General features: G+C 34.1%; 1 protein-coding gene across 1 annotated transcript in view; it reads right to left on the bottom strand.

Annotated features, from left to right (window-relative positions):
• The window catches only part of LOC115447649 (kazrin), a 91,739-nt gene that overhangs the window by 12,934 nt on the left and 57,643 nt on the right, over positions 1–21,162 (bottom strand). The window contains exons 2-5 of the mRNA XM_037438480.1: positions 4,726–4,948; positions 3,175–3,448; positions 2,573–2,824; positions 588–721 (exon numbers count right to left, since the gene is read on the bottom strand). Of these exons, the coding sequence (XP_037294377.1) occupies positions 588–721; positions 2,573–2,824; positions 3,175–3,448; positions 4,726–4,761 (696 nt within the window). The 5' untranslated portion in view covers positions 4,762–4,948. The remainder of the gene's footprint in view (positions 1–587; positions 722–2,572; positions 2,825–3,174; positions 3,449–4,725; positions 4,949–21,162) is intronic.

A 21,162-nucleotide genomic window follows, 5' to 3' on the forward strand; every position in this document is an offset into this window, starting at 1 on the left:
TTGGTCAATTTCTAGGAAAAATTGAGTATTTTAGTGACCTTTGTTGCAACTAATTGTTAAGCTTATCATTTTAGTTAATGTTCTTTCATAAATTAAGTGTTGATTAGTGATTACATTCAAAAGTATTATTGATAGCTCGTTGTATAAATTGTGTTGCCTATGTTAGTGTTTTTGGGCCGTTAGAGGATAAAAAAAATATCCTTACTGTACATCTAGTATGCTCCACGTATTTACATGTCAAATACCAATATGGATGAAAATAAAATATATTTTTCTATACTACAAAAATTTTACCTGAGTCTGGTCACACCATAATTAATGATCCATCAAAAATAAATTTATTATATAAACCGTAAAAATATTTAACATTATCTATACATATAATATTGATTACCAACGTTGGAGTAGATGCCTCATAGGCATCGGTAGAGAATTGATACTCTTATCTTTTTTTGAAGTCAGTTCATAAAACAAATATTAGATTATATACTTATACCTATATTGTAAAAGATAAAACATTTTACAGCGACATGGCTCAAAACCGTCCGCCGCGACGAGTTAAGTACGTGGGCAAGGAAACAGCGCACCTGTAATCGTTCATTTTCCATCCGCAGGCGCCGGGCGAGCTGGGCGGCGGTGAGCATCCCGGGGGACGCCGGCACCTCCTCCTGCCGGGACCTGTCAGATCGCCCGCCCGGGGACGCCGCCTCCGCACCGAAACCTATTGTAAATAAAAATATTTGCTCATTGTACATGTTCCAACTTTTTTACGAGGTATTTAAACTAAAAAATCTGCAATCATGCAATAAACGCGTGAATAATTATTAGAATTAAGTTAGGGACTAAAAAAGCAATAACCATGTTGGCAGCCATTAATTCACAAAGTTGACACCTCTTATCCTACTAATGGGCAAGTTTTAAACGCCTGTAGTTTTCCGACTATAATATGAAAAGTTCCGTAAAATGCGGCACAGCAGTCGTATAAAAGAAATTGCTTATGACGTTGTAAACATTGTAATAACATAAAAGTTGTTGGAGTCACGAAAGTCGCGGCTAGAGTTGGTCCAGACAAATCGATTACCAGTATGTAACTGTGAACATACGTGACGGCATCAGCCGCAGGTGTGCACGACGCCCACTTTATCGTACGCTCGCTCTGAATGAGACATGTTGACTTAGGACTAAATACCGTATTTTCTGCGCCACAATATTCCCGCATAAAGTAATCAATTCTGAAGTCAATCAATATTGCAACATTACAATTACATTAATAAAGGTACGGCGCTCATTATAATTAAATGTCTACAAAAATGTACAATATAATATAGATGTGAGTCGACACTAAATATTGGCGTAATTTATTAAAGCAGCCCGTGCAAATACTGCTAGTAATTTAATAACAGAGCCATGTCTGTGGATTCACTGCGATCACGTTATTCTGCTCGAGCTAATAAGTCAATAGTGAAACGCTCCGGGAACAGTTATTACAGATGAATGCACAATTTCACGCTGTTCAAATAAACACAATAATTCATGAAGTGCTAGCTGCAGGTAAATAATAAATATATTTTAATAAATTTTGCGGATGAAAAGATCGCGGAAGGAATTAAAAGACAAATTGGAGCATCGAGCGAGAGGTTCCTTTCTTGCGAAGTTGGCTGGATGTGCAGTTACTCGGCAAATGAGCTTATTCCCCAAGGCTGTCGACTCATTAGCAACGAGGATATTATGCAGGCCAATGGACTGCAATGCATTGAACTTTTTACACTACAAACTTTTGTGTAGTTACACTTTATACACGAGAACTTTTTCTTGAAAAGTAAATAAAATAAATAAACCTAGATTAACAAGAAATAGGTTCAAATAATAGTACATTGGTGCTAATACTTGCGCTGATAATAATTTTGTAGAAATTACAATCATATTATATTGTAGTCTTGCGTATAGATTTACCTCATAAACACTCATTCAATAAACGTGTTATCACGGCACATAACTTTTGTAACACAAAGTTCGTCACAACAATATGTCGAGAGCACCGTAAGTGTTAACATGGCTTTTGTGAACGACACCCATAACATTCTCAGCTTGTAGCGCGGCTATGAAGAATTTCAAACTAACTCTTGAGCTCGCTTCATCAGCAAAACAAACATGCCGTCTCGACTAGTTAGGAACTATTATCTCCTGGATTACAGACTTAAGATAAACGCCAACAGACCAAGTTTAGATTTTCCGTGCCCAGCGTTTAATAGATGCACTGACTATGAAAATGTTGTTTACAAGATATGTAACGTCTCCAAGATGTTTTTTTTATATCTGTAATTAATAATCTACTTTTAGAGTATGAATGTTATGCAGTTTTCCTTTAAAATATTTTATACGCAAAATGGAGTATATTTTTTAAAAGACTTATCCCTAAATGTTAATATTTTTTTAATCATTTGATAAACTTATTCAGAAGAATAATAAAACGTAAGAAAAAAATGCATTGTCATTGTTCTCTGTCCGGTTTTAAGGTTTATTTAACGATTGAAAAACTAGCCCTCAATACTTAAATTTACTAAGTACATACCTCCTTCAAGCGTCGCTGTAATATCAGCACGTGGCTCCGGTCCATCGCTGCTTCTCCCTGGAGATGTAGCATCAGGCAGAGGAACTTCTTCTTCGGAGCTATCGGCTGGATCTAGAATATTCCTTTCGCTGGTGTTGCTGTTGGCGCCGGTACCTATTTCTGCATAAGTCCCGCTATCACTTCCATTCTGTGTTGACCATTTCACTGGAGATTCAAGCTTACCATTCGCATGATTTTCTTTGTTGTCGTCATCTATTGCAAAAATAATAACGTTTTCTTTTATTAAAAAAAAATATATACCTCTTTCTTATTAATAGGTTTTCTTTCTTTTAAAAGAAATACACTTATTTCAGAAATAAATTATTGTGAATTAATTAGTAGGCGTTATTGAGATGAGTTGTATTTTATTTGAAACTGATTTATGATTAGCATTTTACTTCGGCGGGTTCGTTTATTAAATTGTTGACATTAATAACTTAAAAATTAACATATTTAGAAGTTCTACGTCATTTTCTACACGCTATAAAAGTTTCCTTCACGCTATCCGTAAATAAAATTAGAACAGCGTAAAGCCGAAATTACCATAATCTCAAACAACCCACCTATAAACGGATTATCTTTCCCATTCCTTATAGATAATCTAGTCGTCCTGTTTAGTGTAGTTTCTTTATCCCCGTTGAGTGAACCGTTGCGTGGCTTATCCAAGGTGCCGATGAGCAGTCTTCGCTCTGGAGGTACCGGCCGCGGGTCCAGCTCGGGTCTGTCCAGGACGGAGCTGGCGGGCGTGATGAGCGGGTCAGCAGGCTCTGGCTCAGGGTCGGCTTCCACCCTGGCGCCCACTGACACTTGCTCATCTACCATTTTGCGAAGTTTCGCCTAAGGGAGAAACAATTACTGATGCGAAAGCTATGACACTCGAAAGGTTAACAGTGAATACATTTCATCAAAAATTGATGGTAATATCGGTAAGGGTCATAACATTTTTATGAGTCTTACTTAGAAATTCGTCTATCGAGGCGTTTTTAATAGGTATTTCCAAAAAGGAACATCATAGGTACTCATGGGAATGTGTTATAAATACATATTTAATTATCGCATTTATTCGTAAGGTTTGTGATAGCAACATTTTTGCGCAAATAGATGTGACCATCACAAATCAAACAGTAACTACTGTTAACAACAGCACTAGACAGTTTATCATCATACATTAAGTAATATTTGTGTACTCCCCAGGGCCTCGACACAAGAGAAATATTGCTTACAACAGACATTAATTCCCGCCATTTGTGCGGTACCGTATTTAGGTGAATTAATCTGAGCGATATCCAACACCATTTAGTAAACTCACCTGCCGCTATTTCGTGTAATAGTCCTTTAAGTCTTCCCGCTTCATAGCTACACTTTGGGGTGGTCGCAGTCCGATTTAATGGCAACTTTGTAATTAATGATAAACATTCCCATTAAGGTAACGACAAGCATTAACTAAAGTACGGATATGGGCATCAATTAATGATTCCTAGGGATGATCTTGTTGGTTATAAAACATTGCTGTTTTCCTTTAGTGTGCTTTCAAGAAGGCTAATAAGACATTTACGTTTTACCATCGGTCCACCCGTTCTCGGAGGAAACTTCATTCACATTACCTGGAAACGCCATCTACCAGCACTGTGCGTTATCAGGATAATTTTTATCATTATGACTTGTCCTTCTTTAAACAAGGTTTAGGAAAAGTCTTTCACGGTAGCGGCTTGACTGTACTCTTGTTACTGCCGACGTCTACGGGCAACGATAACTACTTACCATCAGGTGGGCCGTTAGCTCATCAGCCTTTGGCAGCAATAACAAATAAAACGTAAAAGAATTTATGACAAAAGGTCCACAAAAAATGACTATGCGGAGCTCTAACTTTAATAGGTCTACTGCTTATCAGTAATACCTGTGAACTTAACACATGACTCCACATTGCAGCACTCATTCCAGCTAAGTCCGGGTAAGATATCTTGTAATAAGGTGACTTACCCTTGTATTAATTATAGTTATGTATATAGGTGTGTAAAAAAAGTTATTAAAAATAGATCAGGTGTAAGTAAACTATCGATCATTCAGTCAAGAACCATTATGCTAATCGTGCATGCGAGGGTAGAAGCACTTACCTGGGCGTCGCCTAGTATGCGGCGCACTAGCGCCATCAGGCCGCCGTGGCAGGCGCTGTCATGCTATCCCCCACCGCCGCGACGCCTCATTGTCCCTGGACACCTGCCACACGCTTGTTACGATTCCTATTCACCTCAAAGTTCCAATAAAAACTCAAACTATTCTACTCTTTGTCCTTCTTTATTTTCTCGGATCCGATTCGGAACGAGGCTTTGTATTTATCTGAAACAAGAAATGAATTGATTATATCGGATGGAACTCTCAATTGGAGAATAGACGTTTCTGTCGTTATTTTGTAATTAGTGTAAATTTGGTTTAAGTTAAGAACAAACTTGTTTTAGTACCGAGCGGAATTATTTATTTAATTGTATATTACATTAATACCATGTAGGTACGAACAATGATGATTTATATCAGTCAATGGAGCGTTTATCGTTATCATTTATATATGTAAGTTATTTTGATGTTATATATTTCGATGTTTATTTTTTTAATTCAATTGTTCATTAAAATAAAATGTGAACCAGGCTTTCTAAACATACAAATTAAATAAATATAACAATATTATAAATAAACTTCGCATAACTGTCTTCAAAGGCTTATGAATTTCATTATATGTTTTTCCGCAGGCGTTTCGGGTAACACAAATGTTTCCTGTCTTTGATGACTTTGTATTTAAGATACTCTTTTTGTTATCGTATTCCTTCAATGTTGCAGAAAAAAGGAATTCCGTCGCGTTTATATACATATAAATTGTACGGAAACATCCAATTTAACAAGGTATATTTATGGAGCGGGAAAACAGATGTTTTATATTGTTTACAACGCAATTAGCGACGTGATTTTAGCAAACCGTGCTCGAATTTTCGTGATCAACCTCAATATGCAAATTGAGGAAACGGAGTTTTTTTTTAATTTAGGTCCTTTATCGTGACGAATGTAGTCCGAGCAAACGTTTTAAGGCGGTAATTTGCAAAGTGCGGCTCGTTGAGATCGCTCGCTCCAGTTATTGGCCGCAAAATTGATTAAAATTCCGGCTGCGTAAGGGAAAGCCGTCTACTTTTTTATTAGATTGCGTTCACTGAAGACCGTTTCAACAAGACTTTTTTTACTTAGTTGTGCTATTTGATTCGAAGTAACGAGTTCGCCAAATTTTCTATTGACATTGTGTTGTTCACAACAGATATTTGTTTTCGGCAGAGAAGTCTGTATGAAGACGTGCGTGAGTCGAACTTTGAGACTTGACGCGTGACAAACAAAAAGTCAATACCGAACTACGATACACGTCCCCTTTAACTACTTTTAGGTCGAATATTTGCTGGTATTGATATATTTATATGCGGATAACAAACGCGTCACGACGAAAGTAATATATTCTGTTCGGTTAGAGAAAATTTATAGAGGAAATGAGAATGCCATGCGGGACCATATTTTTAAAACGTGACTTATGATCTCAAACGGTTTATATAAACTGGGCTTTAGAGGCATTTTATAGCTGTTTTAGAGCATGTCTAGTAGTGGACTAAATTTTTCACATGCATAAGTTACCGAAATATGAATGATTCATATATTTTAATACTATTAACATGACGTATAGGTTATTATCTAAAGTTGAATTCAAAGATACTCTCGATTAAATGTTTCAAGTAAAGTTTAGTTGTTCCTCATTTCAGAATCAAATACTAGACTGACTCAGTTTCAGAATACCGATTAAAGAACTATATAAGTTATGGCCAACGCCATAAAACCTAAATTGCCAACGGCTAACGCTAACAAATGAATATAAAACGTCGCCTACTTCCCTCCTTTAAAAATAAATGACAAAGCGTTACGCACGAAGTAGGCGCTTGTGATTTATCGCTGCCCTAATTTAAATCAATATACCTGACATTTAATTTAGGTTTAACTCTCTCGTTTCTCGTTAAGGGTCGACACGTCACGGCTGCAGTATTCATCAAAGTAATTGCGCAGTTTCATTAAAAATCCCGGCACATCCTTCAAGATTTGCATAAAAAGGTCTCGAAGCTTGGAGCGAGGCCTTCCTTCGGTATACATTAAACCAATTTTTAAATGTCACTAACTTCTTAAAAGTGTCACGTTTGAAGAGCAAAGTTCTGGCGAAATGTTGAATGATGAACGTTGCTTTGACGCAATATTTCATATCGAGAGTTAATTCAACCACTATTTTATTACCATTGTCATACTGAACCTTAACTCATGAGGTCTTTAACTCGATATTCCGATTTTTTGCATGACCTATCGCACCAAACGGTGTTGAACTTGATTTGTTTGCAATATGGCAATAGGATCATCAGTTCTTAACACAATAGCTAGCGATTTATGAATTAATTTATTACGGTTCTACCTCAAAATTCAGATATTTAGGCGTGTTAATATTTATGAAATGGTAAACTTGTCACATAGATTCACAAAAAGTAGGAATATAAAATTCCTTTTTATCTACTCAAATCTTTTGCTTTGTGGGTGTCCATCAACTTTATATTATAACTTATTGGTTTTAAATATCCTCCGTGCTCGTTTATAGAATATCTTTCTTTTAAGAAATCTTCTAAAGCTTTTCTTTTTTGTACGCAAGCAAATTAGTATGAAACTTTTAAAAGGCTTACTACAAGATGCTGGTTGAATATTAACGACATTTTTCCTTCAAGAGAATTATTTAATATATTTTTTATACCTACTCTTTACTCTTTTTATACATACTTTGATTTGTACTATATAGAAGTAAGATTTAGTACGAGTCAAAGTTAAAGATTAAGGGTTTTATCAGACTGCGCCAAGAAATAGGTGTAATTTATGTTCGACACAATATAGGTTGACACCAACAAAAAAACAATATCGAAATCTTTTTACCAAAGTAAATAATATAAAAAATGTGAACCTAAGTATAGCTGTAGATATTTATTACAACCATAATTTTTTTACATTATTACAAAAGTTTAACATAGTCGGAACCATGTAACAGTTTATTCTATCACCCTTTACCTCCAGAATTCATCACTTTAATTAAAGCTAATAAATATGTAACAAATTTGTAAGAGTGCTAATAAGACCACAGTCGGGACATCCAAATTCCATCCAGCTATAACTCAAGTAAGTTGTGCACAGGACCTCGTTATTACAGCCTTTGAATAGTTCATACTTTAATTAAAACGTAGTCACAGCGGTTTTACGAGGACACACACGCTGACGGCTATATTTATATTAAATGTGGGAGGGCATACATAATTTCACGTCGAGCCTTCAGAGAAATTAACGGATTCGCGGAACTTACATTATTCAAGTCTATTATCATGTATGTACTATACTTTTACGTTTACATTAGAATTTAAATTTTGTTAGTTGTAGGATATATTTTATGTCCGCCCGGTTAGCCCGTACACAACATGTTGAAACCCGCTATAGTGGCCCACGTGTATGTATGTGTCGCGTTCCGGGATCAGCCTATGTATATCCAGTTAAAACAGGCCGGCATTATTTTGTTGACTGTTGTAGGGTAATCATCCCTCGTCAGTCGACATACTATTGGACCCCATTGCACGTACCATCAAGTGCAGTGGGTCACTTTCTGTGCACGTATAAAAAAATAACGCTCCCCATAATGAAGTTCCTTTTTGAACACAATATGCATTTAAATTATCCTATATAATTATGAATGATTGGTTTACTTTCATTTTATTATGAAATTCTGTCATGATATTAGCTTTTACAAATTAATTGTTACGAGATTATCCCTATGCCTTATTTATTCTGAAAAATTATTATAACAATAAAATACAACATATTTTAATCGGTACAAGTCCGGGTTAGATATGAGAAGGAGGATGTGAGTCTTGAATGGTCTATGAATAAAATGCGTAGAGTCACACGAACTTGTATTGCACCGAGAGCTATTGGTGCAACTATAGGATTTATACTTCGTTATATACGCTTACAAATTTTAAACACCGCAACATACTAAACGCGCTCTAATCTAGTTATTTTTAATCTTTTTATTATACAATTTTTATGATAAATTATTTAATAATCATCACATAGATATAACCAAAAACTGCAGTTGAAAATGCAGCCCAAAATACAACTTATCTACTAAATATGATGTACCTACCTCCCGTTTATAATTTGATAAATGAGTTCCAACCTAATAAGTATAGCGCAGGTGACAAAAGTCGTCCCAAACCGTGCCAAGAATATTTACTGGGAAACTTGCGCCGCTAACTAGCGACAGTGGAATTATATATGTTCACATATATTACACTTGGTAATTTTAGTTATTTTAATACTGAGTTAAGATTAGAATGTTTACATAGTATCAGTGTAACTAAATTTCCGATTTTTTCATCTTCTCTTATGAGATTTCAATGTGGGCTTAGCGAAACACACCTTTTCAAGCTTGTTGCAAAAACGGATTGATTAATGAGGATTATAATAGATAATTATAGAAAGGATTAACGGAGGTTTTATAGGAGACATTAAATTACATTATTCTGCGTGACATGTAACCTCTTTGAAGGATCTTATGCTTGGCCAACTCTTAATTTTACTCCAAGAACACAGACAGATTTACCCGACTCGGGAAACGAACCAAGAAACCCTAGTCGATATCCTATCGATGCTACCTCTAGGCCAGTAAAACGAAAACAGTAAATAATTCATATTTTGATCTGATTTGCTGAAGTTCTTTCATATTATTTCAGACTTCATATTTTCCTACTAGGCATCATTTTGTGAAATTAATTCGTTTCGAACATCTAAACTAAAAACATATGCAGTAGTAAAGTGGACGAATTATGATGAACTAAAGCCTTCATTTTTTGAATAAAATCACAAATCGCAGCCATGTATTGCAATTTAAAAGTGTACCAACTAAAAACTATGTATTTTATTTGAATTAACTTTACAATTTTGGGTAGTAGGTCCTTTTAAATGAAATATGAAATGTTAGTACGAATACTGGACAAGCCTTTGATGAATTATTACGTCAAAAATGGCAATGCGAACTAAATGCACACGTAGTTGTAAAGTGGGCTATCAATTTTAGCTACCAGTTTTGAAACATAATAGAAAATGAAAAGCGCTTATTCGAATTTCAAACTTTAACGAAATTATATTTGCAAATGATAAATGAATTTATTTCAGATGGCTCAGTATTAATATTTAGTCAATATTTTGTACACATACATATGATATTTCTGAATAGTAATTTATCATTCGTTTTATTATATTATTTAATATTGTAGAACATTTAAACAAATAAATAAAACATTACTTTATAAGTTTCAAGTTAACTACGAACATTATTTATTTTAAATATGCCACAGTTTTTTTAAGAAACCACGATAAACTAATCTTTGGGTCACTCGATAGTATGATATCACTGTCATAATGATCCCCAATGTCCTTTATTTTTTTTTTTGTGAACAAACCTGTACTTACTGATCACTCTGTTTGCATTTAATTTCGGAATGGATTCCTTCACTCTATTTACAAAAACTCAGCGGGAAGAGACAGTAATCACATGCCATCAAAATATTTCTAATCAAATAATATTATGATGACATGTGATTAGTTACTTTTTTCATATACTACTGAATCTAAAGTGTGTGTGTGTGTGTTTTTGTTTTTTGTTTTAAATGACGAGACAGCTTGCCGTTCGTCTGAGGGTAAGCAATATGACAGCCCATTAACAGTAGAAACATCATTACCTTAAAGTATAAAGTATTGTTTGGTATTCCACCGCGCTAGCCATCCTAAGATATCAGATGTTAAATCTCACTATGTCTAGCTACCATGTTCTTCCAACCAGAACACAACAATGTCTACACACTGCTGCTTGACGGCAGAAAAAGACATTGCGTTGGTACCTACCCAGGCGGACTCTCACATATAAAAGACCTACCACCGTTGGCAGAATCTTTTGAAAACTATAATCTAGGTACTGAAATAGTTAAGACTTGGGACGTAAAATTCTTTAAGGATAGATATAAAATTAAAATGCATTCGGTGACATACGCAATTCTTGCACTCAAAATTTTTAGTGAACGAAGAGGAGATAGTAAATTATCAACGCTGGTCATAAAACCACCAGAGAATTCATAAGTCCGTTACTTTCAGAGAAATTGGGCAAGTGAAATGAGAAAAAAATGATCATTCCAGTTTTTTGTAAAATAGTGGTATCATCATCAAATATAACGAATAAAACTTTTTAAATTTCATTCCTACAACGAACAAGAATTTAAAATTTAAGCAAAGTATATTAGATGTACTTTGATAGACAAATAGGCAAAACGCATTTTTGTAGAAAGCGTTACATAATTCATGCAACAATGTTTACGATGCTCAAGACAAGCATTAAATTATGTATTAAAGATGAGCGGAACTGGTAAAAATAATCTTTGCCGAATCTCCATATTTAAATCGATGATTAGAAATACTTGGGATCAAAGAGGGTCGAGATTTCAAAAAGTATTACTTACAATATTTCATTAGGATTTATATTTTATGATTTTGATTTGAGTATTCGACGAAAGATATTACAAGACTTCCTTCTTCAAAAAAGATCCTGACTTTCAGGATAATTGAATACAAACAATTTTAAGTTGTTAATTTAAATAATGTACTTATTATTAAAACATTTCTTTCTTTACTGAGAGAATATTTTTTATCAATTATGTCAGATTTTTTTATTGCGTCATTGAAATAATATTCATGAATAATCCACTTTTATCGAAATAGATACCACCACATTTCTTATAAATCATGATTTGCTTAATACATTTATTTTAATAGTACTCACCCTCGGATTGATATATGCGTTATATAGATTCATAATAATATAAAGAACGTTTAGATTACCTACAATCAGGCCATTACCATAGTATTTACTTCCTAGTCTGTGTTTATCGGTTGATTAAAACAACAAAATGACGTTCCAGTTCATTTCAGTGTTATTAAAAGTCACACAAGCTTACTATAGATCAAACCAAAATGACGTTCCACTTAATTTGAGTCTTATTAAAAGCCACAAAAACCAACTATAGATCAAACAATTCAAGCAAAAAAGCACCAAGGGACGAATAAATTCATACACAGAAATGAAATTCGATACAGTATTCATACATTAACTCGGTCTTGAGTCTCAGATGTGTAGTAACTTGGACAAGTTTGAACGCTGTATACATTGCACTAACGACTGAGTCATACGGTGACTCCATCCTAGCAATTTACAATGCTTCAAGTTTACCCAAGTTATCCGCTTTGATCTTCCTACGTCAATAATGCACGTAATTATCGCATTCTGGTTTAATAGTAGCGGGCTGATTCCGTGACTTAAAAACATTGTTTTTATTTAGTACAGAATAAAACATATTTACACCATACAAAAAGTTAATGCTTCATAAATATTCCTCTCTTAATGTTAAAAGTTAACAATAGACATTTCTTCACGAAACATAACTCTAAATCAGACAAAGTTCGCAATTAAATTCTTTGTTCTACCTGGTCTCGAAAGAAAAACAACTTTCTTGACAGTTTGACGTTGGAATTTATAAACTGAGGCGCGTTTGTGCGCCTGAAATAATGTGCTGTTAGTAGACACGTCAGCGGTAAAAGTTGGGACAAGTTCCTTGGGGAGCGTCAACATAACTACAAGTTCGCGTCTGTACAAACTCACTAACTAGATAGGGGCTTGTCTCTACTCCAGTTAATTATACATTATATTTCAGCAGCTTGAACGTTCAGTTCGGAATAGTTTTCTAATTTACTTCACCTCCATTTCAATTGTAAGCTGGGACGTACAACTAGACTGAGACTGCAGTGAGAACAAGATCAGAAACACTTAATAAACAAAGATCCCTAACAACAACGCCAATAAGAAGTAATCAACATATTAAACCTTAAATCAGAAAATTTTAAAACACTAACACTAAGATTGCTCATTTCGCGGTTAGGAACGGCTTGGCTGTGCATCTGGCATTGCTTTAGTCCATGAACGGCGGATGCTGCTAACAATCAGTTGGAACGCTTGCTCATTTGCCTACTAACGTAATAAAAAAATACGAACTTACTACGCGCTTAAAACATTAACGATTTTTTTATAATTCAAATACCTAATGAAATAAGTATTAAAGCATTCGAGTGACGAGGCCGACCGCGCACCCTACTGAATCTACAACTATCCTAAATTACGACGATACACATTGAAACCGTTCACTGTGCCAACATCAATTCGTATGTACAGCGACTGTGAATCCTTGACATATAAGACTGGATGCTTGTAACTCAATTACGCGATGGCTGAAGGGATTCGAATGTTTCAAACTCAGATGAATTTAGAAAGTTACGAGAACACAGAATACCCTATAAATATCATTTTGTGAGTGAAATCGCTTGCAAAAGCTATTATTCATTATTGTGTAACCGTTTAACAACCGAAATTGTTGTAAATCTCACTGATCGCTCTATAGAAGACGGTTGAGATTATTTCGGGGATGATAACTTTGGGTCGTAATCTGTTACTATAAGCCTTCTGTAAATAGATTTGTGGCTAATTGAGAATAGCTGGTAGATATGATTTGATAATAATTCCTTGCCATATTTATATTGTTAATTTTATATAAATATTTTAGGTAGGTACCTTAGTTAAATAATTAAGGTAAAAAAAAATAACGAAATTGTTGCATGCCCTACGGCACGATAAAATCCTCAGTTTTATAAGCAATTAGGTAGAGAATAAAACATAACCTTAAAGGCTCTTGTATAATCTTCATGAAAACAAGTTGACGAATAGCGTCTGCGGCCTGCCATTTGTTTTACGATGATTATAAAAACAAACGTTCATGTCACAAGGCACTTAAATCATACAGCCACAAAGGGCAAATTAACGAATTTATATGCAAGTTAAATTACAAAAATACCTTTCATTCAACTCTACATTAATACATTAAATTTATATTTTACCTTTATAGGTAAAGTTGAAAATACCTATTATATTTTATTAGGTCGCCGTCAGCTTGCGTTTACTTTCTACTTTATTAAATTTACTAAAAAAATATATACTTAATTGAGCATAGTTTTAGTTTATATTTAAGAAAAATCATTTCTAAACTATTTTAAATAATATTGTCAGACCCGAGACCATTGACCTTAAGTAATAAAACTGAAAACTTTTATTACTTTAATGTTTATATTGCAGGTGTACATGGAAAAAACCTTTTATTCATAATTAATTTATTTATCATGCAACAAAAAAACAAACTAATTCGACATAAATCAAACTTTAGTCGCCCTTTACACTCTATCGATTTTTAATATCTCTAATGTAATTTTCTTCTTCTTCTACTTAATTTGTAATTATACTCCAGGCCATTACATGTAGCTAATGTGTGTTACGAAGGCAACAAAGTTGTTAATATATTAATCTACTTAGTTCCTCAGTGACTTCGATAACAACTCTCCACGATACCTGAACTCGGCTTTTGCAACAAAAGATTAGTGCAACAGCTATTAATTTCTTACGTTATACCCAAGTTCTGCTTTATGTATTGAAAATTGTACTTTAGTTTCAATTTTGAGTGTTCTTTAATTAGAGGTGCCTTTTTATATGGACACTGTAATGTGACCCCACTGTACCTGATGGTAAGTGGAGTAGAATCCGATACAATGTCGACTGACGAAAGATGATTACCCTTCGACAGTCGACACAATTATGCCGGCCTGTTGGAAACGGATATACACAGGCTGATCCCGGAACGCAACACTTACGTGGGCTACTATGGCGGGTTTTAATACGTTATGTAGGTGGTCGCTATCCGGGAGGATATAAGATATATCCTACTTATTCGAATTAAAATAATTAAGTACTTACAATTTATTATAGTGAAGTTGTCGTCAATCGTTTTGATTGTTTGATACATAATATAAAAAGGATGTACGTGATTAATTTAAAAATAGACAGTTTTATAGAAATTATTTGTATCTATACTATTATATAAAGCTGAAGAGTTTGTTTGTTTGTTTGTTTGTTTGAACGCGCTAATCTCAGGAACTACCGGTCCAAATCGAAAAATTCTTTTTGCGTTGGATAGCCCTTTGTTCGTGGAGTGCTATAGGCTATATATCATCACGCTATACCCAATAGGAGCGGAGCAGTAATGGCTCATCTCAGGAAATACCGGTCCAAACTGAAAAATTCTTTTTGCGTTGGATAGCCCTTTGTTCGTGGAGTGCTATAGGCTATATATCATCACGCTATACCCAATAGGAGCGGAGCAGTAATGGCTCATCTCAGGAAAATACCGGTCCAAACTGAAAAATTCTTTTTGCGTTGGATAGCCCTTTGTTCGTGGAGTGCTATAGGCTATATATCATCACGCTATACCCAATAGGAGCGGAGCATTAATGGCTAATCTCAGGAACTACCGGTCCAAACTGAAAAATTATTTTTGCGTTGGATAGCCCTTTATTCCTGGAGTACTATAGGCTATATATCATCACGCTATACCCAATAGGAGCGGAGCAGTAATGGCTAATCTCAGGAACTACCGGTCCAAACTGAAAATATCTTTTTGCGTTGGATAGCCCTTTGTTCCTGGAGTGCTATAGGCTATATATCATCACGCTATGACCAATAGGAGCGGAGCAGTAATGAAACATGTTGCAAAAACGGAGAAAATTATTAGTTTTGAGAGCTTCCGTTGCCTGCGCTGCGTAAAGGGTTAAAGTTATGCAACAATGATGTATGACGGGATTGTTCCTCTTAAAAAGTTCTAAAAAATATATTATAAAACAAAGTCCCCCGCTGCATCTGTCTGGCTGAACGTGTTAAACTCAAAAACTACCCAACGTATTAAGATGAAATTTGATATGGAGATAGTTTGAGACCCTGGGAAGAACATAGGCTCCCGGGAAACTACTACTTTTATAACGGAAAACTTTAGCCTGAAAAACTTTTTAACGCGGGCGGAGCCGCGGGCAAAAGCTAGTTTAATATAAAAATAAACATCTTCGTTAATAAAAACTAAGTTACTGCATATGCTATGAATCAAGTAGTACTTTTAACATGCATAACAGAACAACACGAGAATTAAATCCAAGTAAATCGCACATTTTAGCATTTAAATAGTTTTTATATGTAAAGTAAAATTCTTTTTAAAGTGGAAACATTTTATTCGCTATGTAAACTATAATCTACTTAGTTCTGTTTTCTAAATAGACACTGTTATCTACGTACAGCGGTTTGAAGCATCTGTCATGTCTAAGTTTAATGCTCACTGCCCACTCTCGTTTAATCCCAGCTCAATAATAACATTTTTTTTGTTAACTTATCGTATATTTGCCCCGTCTTTACAATTTGGCAGTAATTTCACTAGTTTAAATATACTTGTTTTATTTCGCCTAAGTTCTTAGAACATTTATTAGTTTTTAGTATATTTGTTGATCCAATATACGAATGGCTTCATGGTAATTAATTTTATAAATATAACTAACTGTTACGTTTTACGGCAAAACTCTTGACTAAGAATATGTCAAAAGTGATGAAACCTATTTTGGTGAAATTTGGTTGAATAAGCTAGAACCTCATAGGCAATGCTTTTTCATATTTTTTATAAACTTAATTCAAAACTAGCGAAGCTGCTAGTAAAAATTAGGGTCAAAATAAAACTTGTTTTATAGCGGCTTTTATATTATAATTTTCTCCTGACATTTTGAAGACTTTGCAGCTATCATGGTCACGGGGCGGACTGGGGTGTTAGTCGACTGAAAAATCAAAGTTACAATACCTAACTCAATTTTATAATTACACAAATCTATAATTTCCAAAATTTGATTCATTTTGTCCAATATTCGCGTAAATATAAGAAATTAGTATAAAGTATGACGTAATAAAAATAATAATAACGTGTACTTATTTATCTTTACACAGCAGAGTGAATATAATAGACCAGATTATGTAGACTGTAGTGCAAAGGAGACGGGCGAAATTGGGCTTGAGCGTACACTTATGAAACATTTATGAATATTCTTTTTCTATTTTTATATCTGCCATTAAAAAATATTAGATTGTATTACAATGGGAAAATAAAATTATTTTTTATTATGAATAAGTAACTGACTTCCTGTATCGGGAATATTATATCAGGCTGTCTCATATATTATTGTTATTCACTTTCTGTACTTCTGCGCAAGTAAATGTTTTTGGTTTGATATTTTTATTTTAACGAATACGGCTTTTCGAGAATATTTTGACGATTGCTGCTTTAATGAACTACCCACGCTTATTCAACAACGGCCTTTTATTCCTTGCTTGCTCGACCGATTTTGCTAGTTCTACCGGATTTCGAAAAGTAACGATGAATCATCAACACCATTGTGTTAATTGTGACATAGCTAGATGGCGGTGTAACACTAAAGGAATTCGTCCAATTGAAAACGAAATAGTTCCTTCAATGATATAAAAACAGTATAAACTCATGCCTGATTATGAAGATATGCCTACACTTAGTTTCATCTTGCGATAAGTATCTTTATATCGGTCCTTGTCGATCCCATGTGATAATTTCAATTCTGGTTATTATCTAAGCCAGCTGCTCATTAGTCAATACGGCAACCCGATGGACAATGAATAGGTGCTGTGAACATCTTGTGCTACCGGGTAAATACGAAGTTATTCACAGAAGTCGTTTTTACGCTTAATTCTATAGCGATTATTTCTTTACTCCCATTGTGGAGACAGATTTTTTTACTAATTTTGAAATGGTTCTATTATTCCCATAAAATAATGTATAAATCATCTCTGTAACACCAAGCCAAAGGTTCTATGAAGTTTCTCCCGTCTCCTTTAATGATAACAAGGTAAAAATGTCACATAGGTACACGATTCGTTGAAAAGCGTATGAATTATGTTGTAACGAGTTAAGTACTATTAAATATATAATCCCTAACATATAATGTTCGATGTATGTTATTCACTCAAATAAAAAACAAATCCGATACACTCACAGCTTCAAAATAAAATCTATACTAATGTACAGGAACTATTAAAGTTTTTTTTTTCACTAATAACAAGCTACATTACTCCTGAGTGTGATAGGCTACTTTTTATGCCGGAAAAACATTTTCACGTGTAAAATATAAAACTGTAATGAACAACTAACTCATAATTGATTCTCAGTGCATATCACAATAGTATGAAAATCAATGTGCATTTCGCTAACAAGTACGAATACAGTTAATCTCACTCCGTGATCGACTCTAGCGAGGAAACAATTGTCTGAGCTTCGACAGTTTATTAGCAAAGTTGGTCTCCCAGACAGGCCCGCAGGCGTATTGTTATACCATTGCCAACTACAATAGACGTTATATCGGTTTTTATACATATATGGATTGTTATATTTGCAAATTATCCTTATTATGTTGAAATAACTTCATATTTCGTTTGTTTTTTGTAAATATCTAAACGTTTCCCATGTTTTCTCACGTTATTTTTCGAGAATATTTGTTTTATTCCTGATATCCTTCCTTTTGAAATAGGTAATAGCCACTTTGTTCCTGATCACAGTCATACCATATAACTTGCTAAGTAATCATATTAATATTACTTGATTTTCCTTGCGTCTTCATCTGGGTGAAATTCTTTTTCCGCAATATGTCTCACCGTACTTTCCTGTCACTTTTTGTCTTAAGTATAAATAATTATCTTCGTGCTAAAACTTTTTTCGCTCCATATACTACGTTAAAGAAAGACAAACCGATAGTATTTCGGATTATTAGCGTTTAATAAGCGTACAATTGACCATTATAAAATGGCAACTACACATTACATTTCTATAAATTAATATAATATTAGGTACCTTTGTATCTCAAACAATGTCTTCGTAGGAAAAAATAATTTCTTTTTCAAAAATATTCTACCGTACATAACTTTCTACTTCGACTACTTTTCTTTTACAACACATTTATAAGCAGACCGAGTTAAGAACGAAAAATAGTATCAAATAAATCGGTATAACTTTTTACTCTGAGGTATCGACTTATATTGTTTGGCGAATTCTTTATGCATCTGTATAAAAGTATCTGGAACAGCAGGGGGATAGCGTTGTCAGTTAATCGCGAAGTTCTGAGTTTACTCATGTGAAGAATTTACTTTGTAAAGTATGTCATGTATATCAATATGACCTGAATATGTATACCTCTGGAAAGCAATTTCCATAGTCGATATTTTATATTACATATGTTGCGCTATATAGATGAGTGACTATACCAAATTCCGTAATAAAAGTACGATGCGTCTGCAATGAGAGACGGTCTGTCTTTGATGGAGACCAAGTGGCGGGGACCGTACCAAAGACTCTTTTCTAAATTCGTAAACGGCCAATAAAAATATATATATACATATAAAAATGACCTAACCGGCTAAAAATCTCATGTTAGTTTACATCTTTTCTTTTTTGCGTTGAATTACGAGACGAGCTTGCCGTTCGCCTGATAGTAAGTGATACGACCACGCATAAATAGAAGAAACATCATCCAACACCTTGAATTACAAACTATTTTTTGGTATTCCACTGCGCTCGCTATATTGAGACATGAGATGTTAAGTCTTATTATATCCAGTAGTTCTGCAACTTGGTGAATCTCCGAGCCCTCAAGATGAACACGCCAGAACTCCACCAGTTCGTCGCTGAAATCACTGCCTCGGTGGAAGAATAGGAATTCTTACTAACGTCCCCACCCTATACAGAAATGAACTAGCGATAAGTTTGTCGCTAGGATGTCATTCCCATATTTTTGTTTTCTATTAGCGTAAACGATTGTAAGAAGGCGTTTTACGGCCATCAAAGTATGTCAACCTTTCTTAATTGTTCGTACAACAACTAATCTAACACGACACATTAAAATGCTTCATAATAATGTTCTCTTCCACTAAAACATGGTAGGGGTAATTTGCGATGACGTTACGTTACCAAACATTACATAAATATAATTTTACGACTTCAAACCAAAACTTAATCTTCATATACCATGAGATAAGGTTTAATTCTAAACAAATCCATGGATGGTAGCTAGGGATGCATCTAAAATGTTAATTGTGTATGTAAATGTTACTCTACGTTGTAGAGTTCGGGACCTAGAGTTCATGACCTTGCATGGAGCAGGATTAGATTAGCTTAGCTACACTAGTATAGTTAGATTATTAAAAAGATTATGAATTAGAAGTGGCTAGCTGTATGTACATTGTACAATCTGAATTAGAGACTAAATACAATCTGGAATACATATGATTGGTATGTATATACTATAGGTTGCTATGAAAAGCTGCGCTTCCAAAGACTGAAGAAGAAGAGAAGCTGTATATACATAATGGGATGGCTGGAAGTTGTAATTATATATGTACAGCAATAAAAATTATAATGACTACTGATCTAATTACTTCATATTGCATTGACCAACAATAGTGAACAATTGTTCTAAATCTTATGATTTAAGGAAATCAATATATTATATCGGTTAATCTACACAAAGTATCATTAGTTGAAATATTGTAAACATAAAATAAATATTGTGAATTTGAAGTAATAAATAAAGTTATTGATACACATTTCGCCTTTTTTCTTTAAAAGTTATGACCGAGTCCTTTTGTTCAAAGAAATGCCTTCAGTTATTACCGCAGACACATTGAAGGGCTTCTTCTAATCCAGTTTTAAAGTTAAACTTATTTATGCGTAAAATACTTCGCAATTTACAAATACTGTATGTCTCAGTTTACTAATCGGCCTTTGTTTCAATATTGTGCAAACATTTTGCAAATTAAATGTTTTTGAGTTTATTAAGTTATATAGTAAATAGGTGTTTTTACACGCACATTTAGTACAAGTAAGAATAATCATTGTATTATAGTCATATCTAATAATAAAGTGGTATAGTTTCGATAGATTTACCTACATTACATGTACGACAGTTCCAGTATAGCCATCATATTCGTAATAGCAATACGCATTCAGTAATTATATTATTAAAATCCCAAAATATCCACTCTACGCGTCCCACAATCTCTTCTCTCGTCCCATTGTATTCTTCGTACTCCCGATATCTCTTTGTGGGTATTTATTAATAAACCAAATAATAAGTCCCCGAATGTATCTAAGTCTGCTCTCATACATACACATATGTTTTTAGTTAACATTTTAAGACGATAATATTAAGTAATTTTTAAATACTATCTGCGGTGGCTCGTAATTGGCTTACCTATTGTGTTCATTTCGTTCTCTATTTGTCGGTTATTGATAGCCGTGGGTCATCCAAATAAAATAAAATAAATAAATAAAATAATCACCTTCCCCTCACAAAAAAACTCTCACACACACACAAATATAAACACACACAAGTTATAGTTTTTTTCTTTTTTTTTTGTTAGTAAT

Source organism: Manduca sexta, chromosome 14, assembly GCF_014839805.1.
Source record: "Manduca sexta isolate Smith_Timp_Sample1 chromosome 14, JHU_Msex_v1.0, whole genome shotgun sequence".
NCBI classification, from domain to species: Eukaryota; Metazoa; Arthropoda; class Insecta; order Lepidoptera; family Sphingidae; genus Manduca; species Manduca sexta.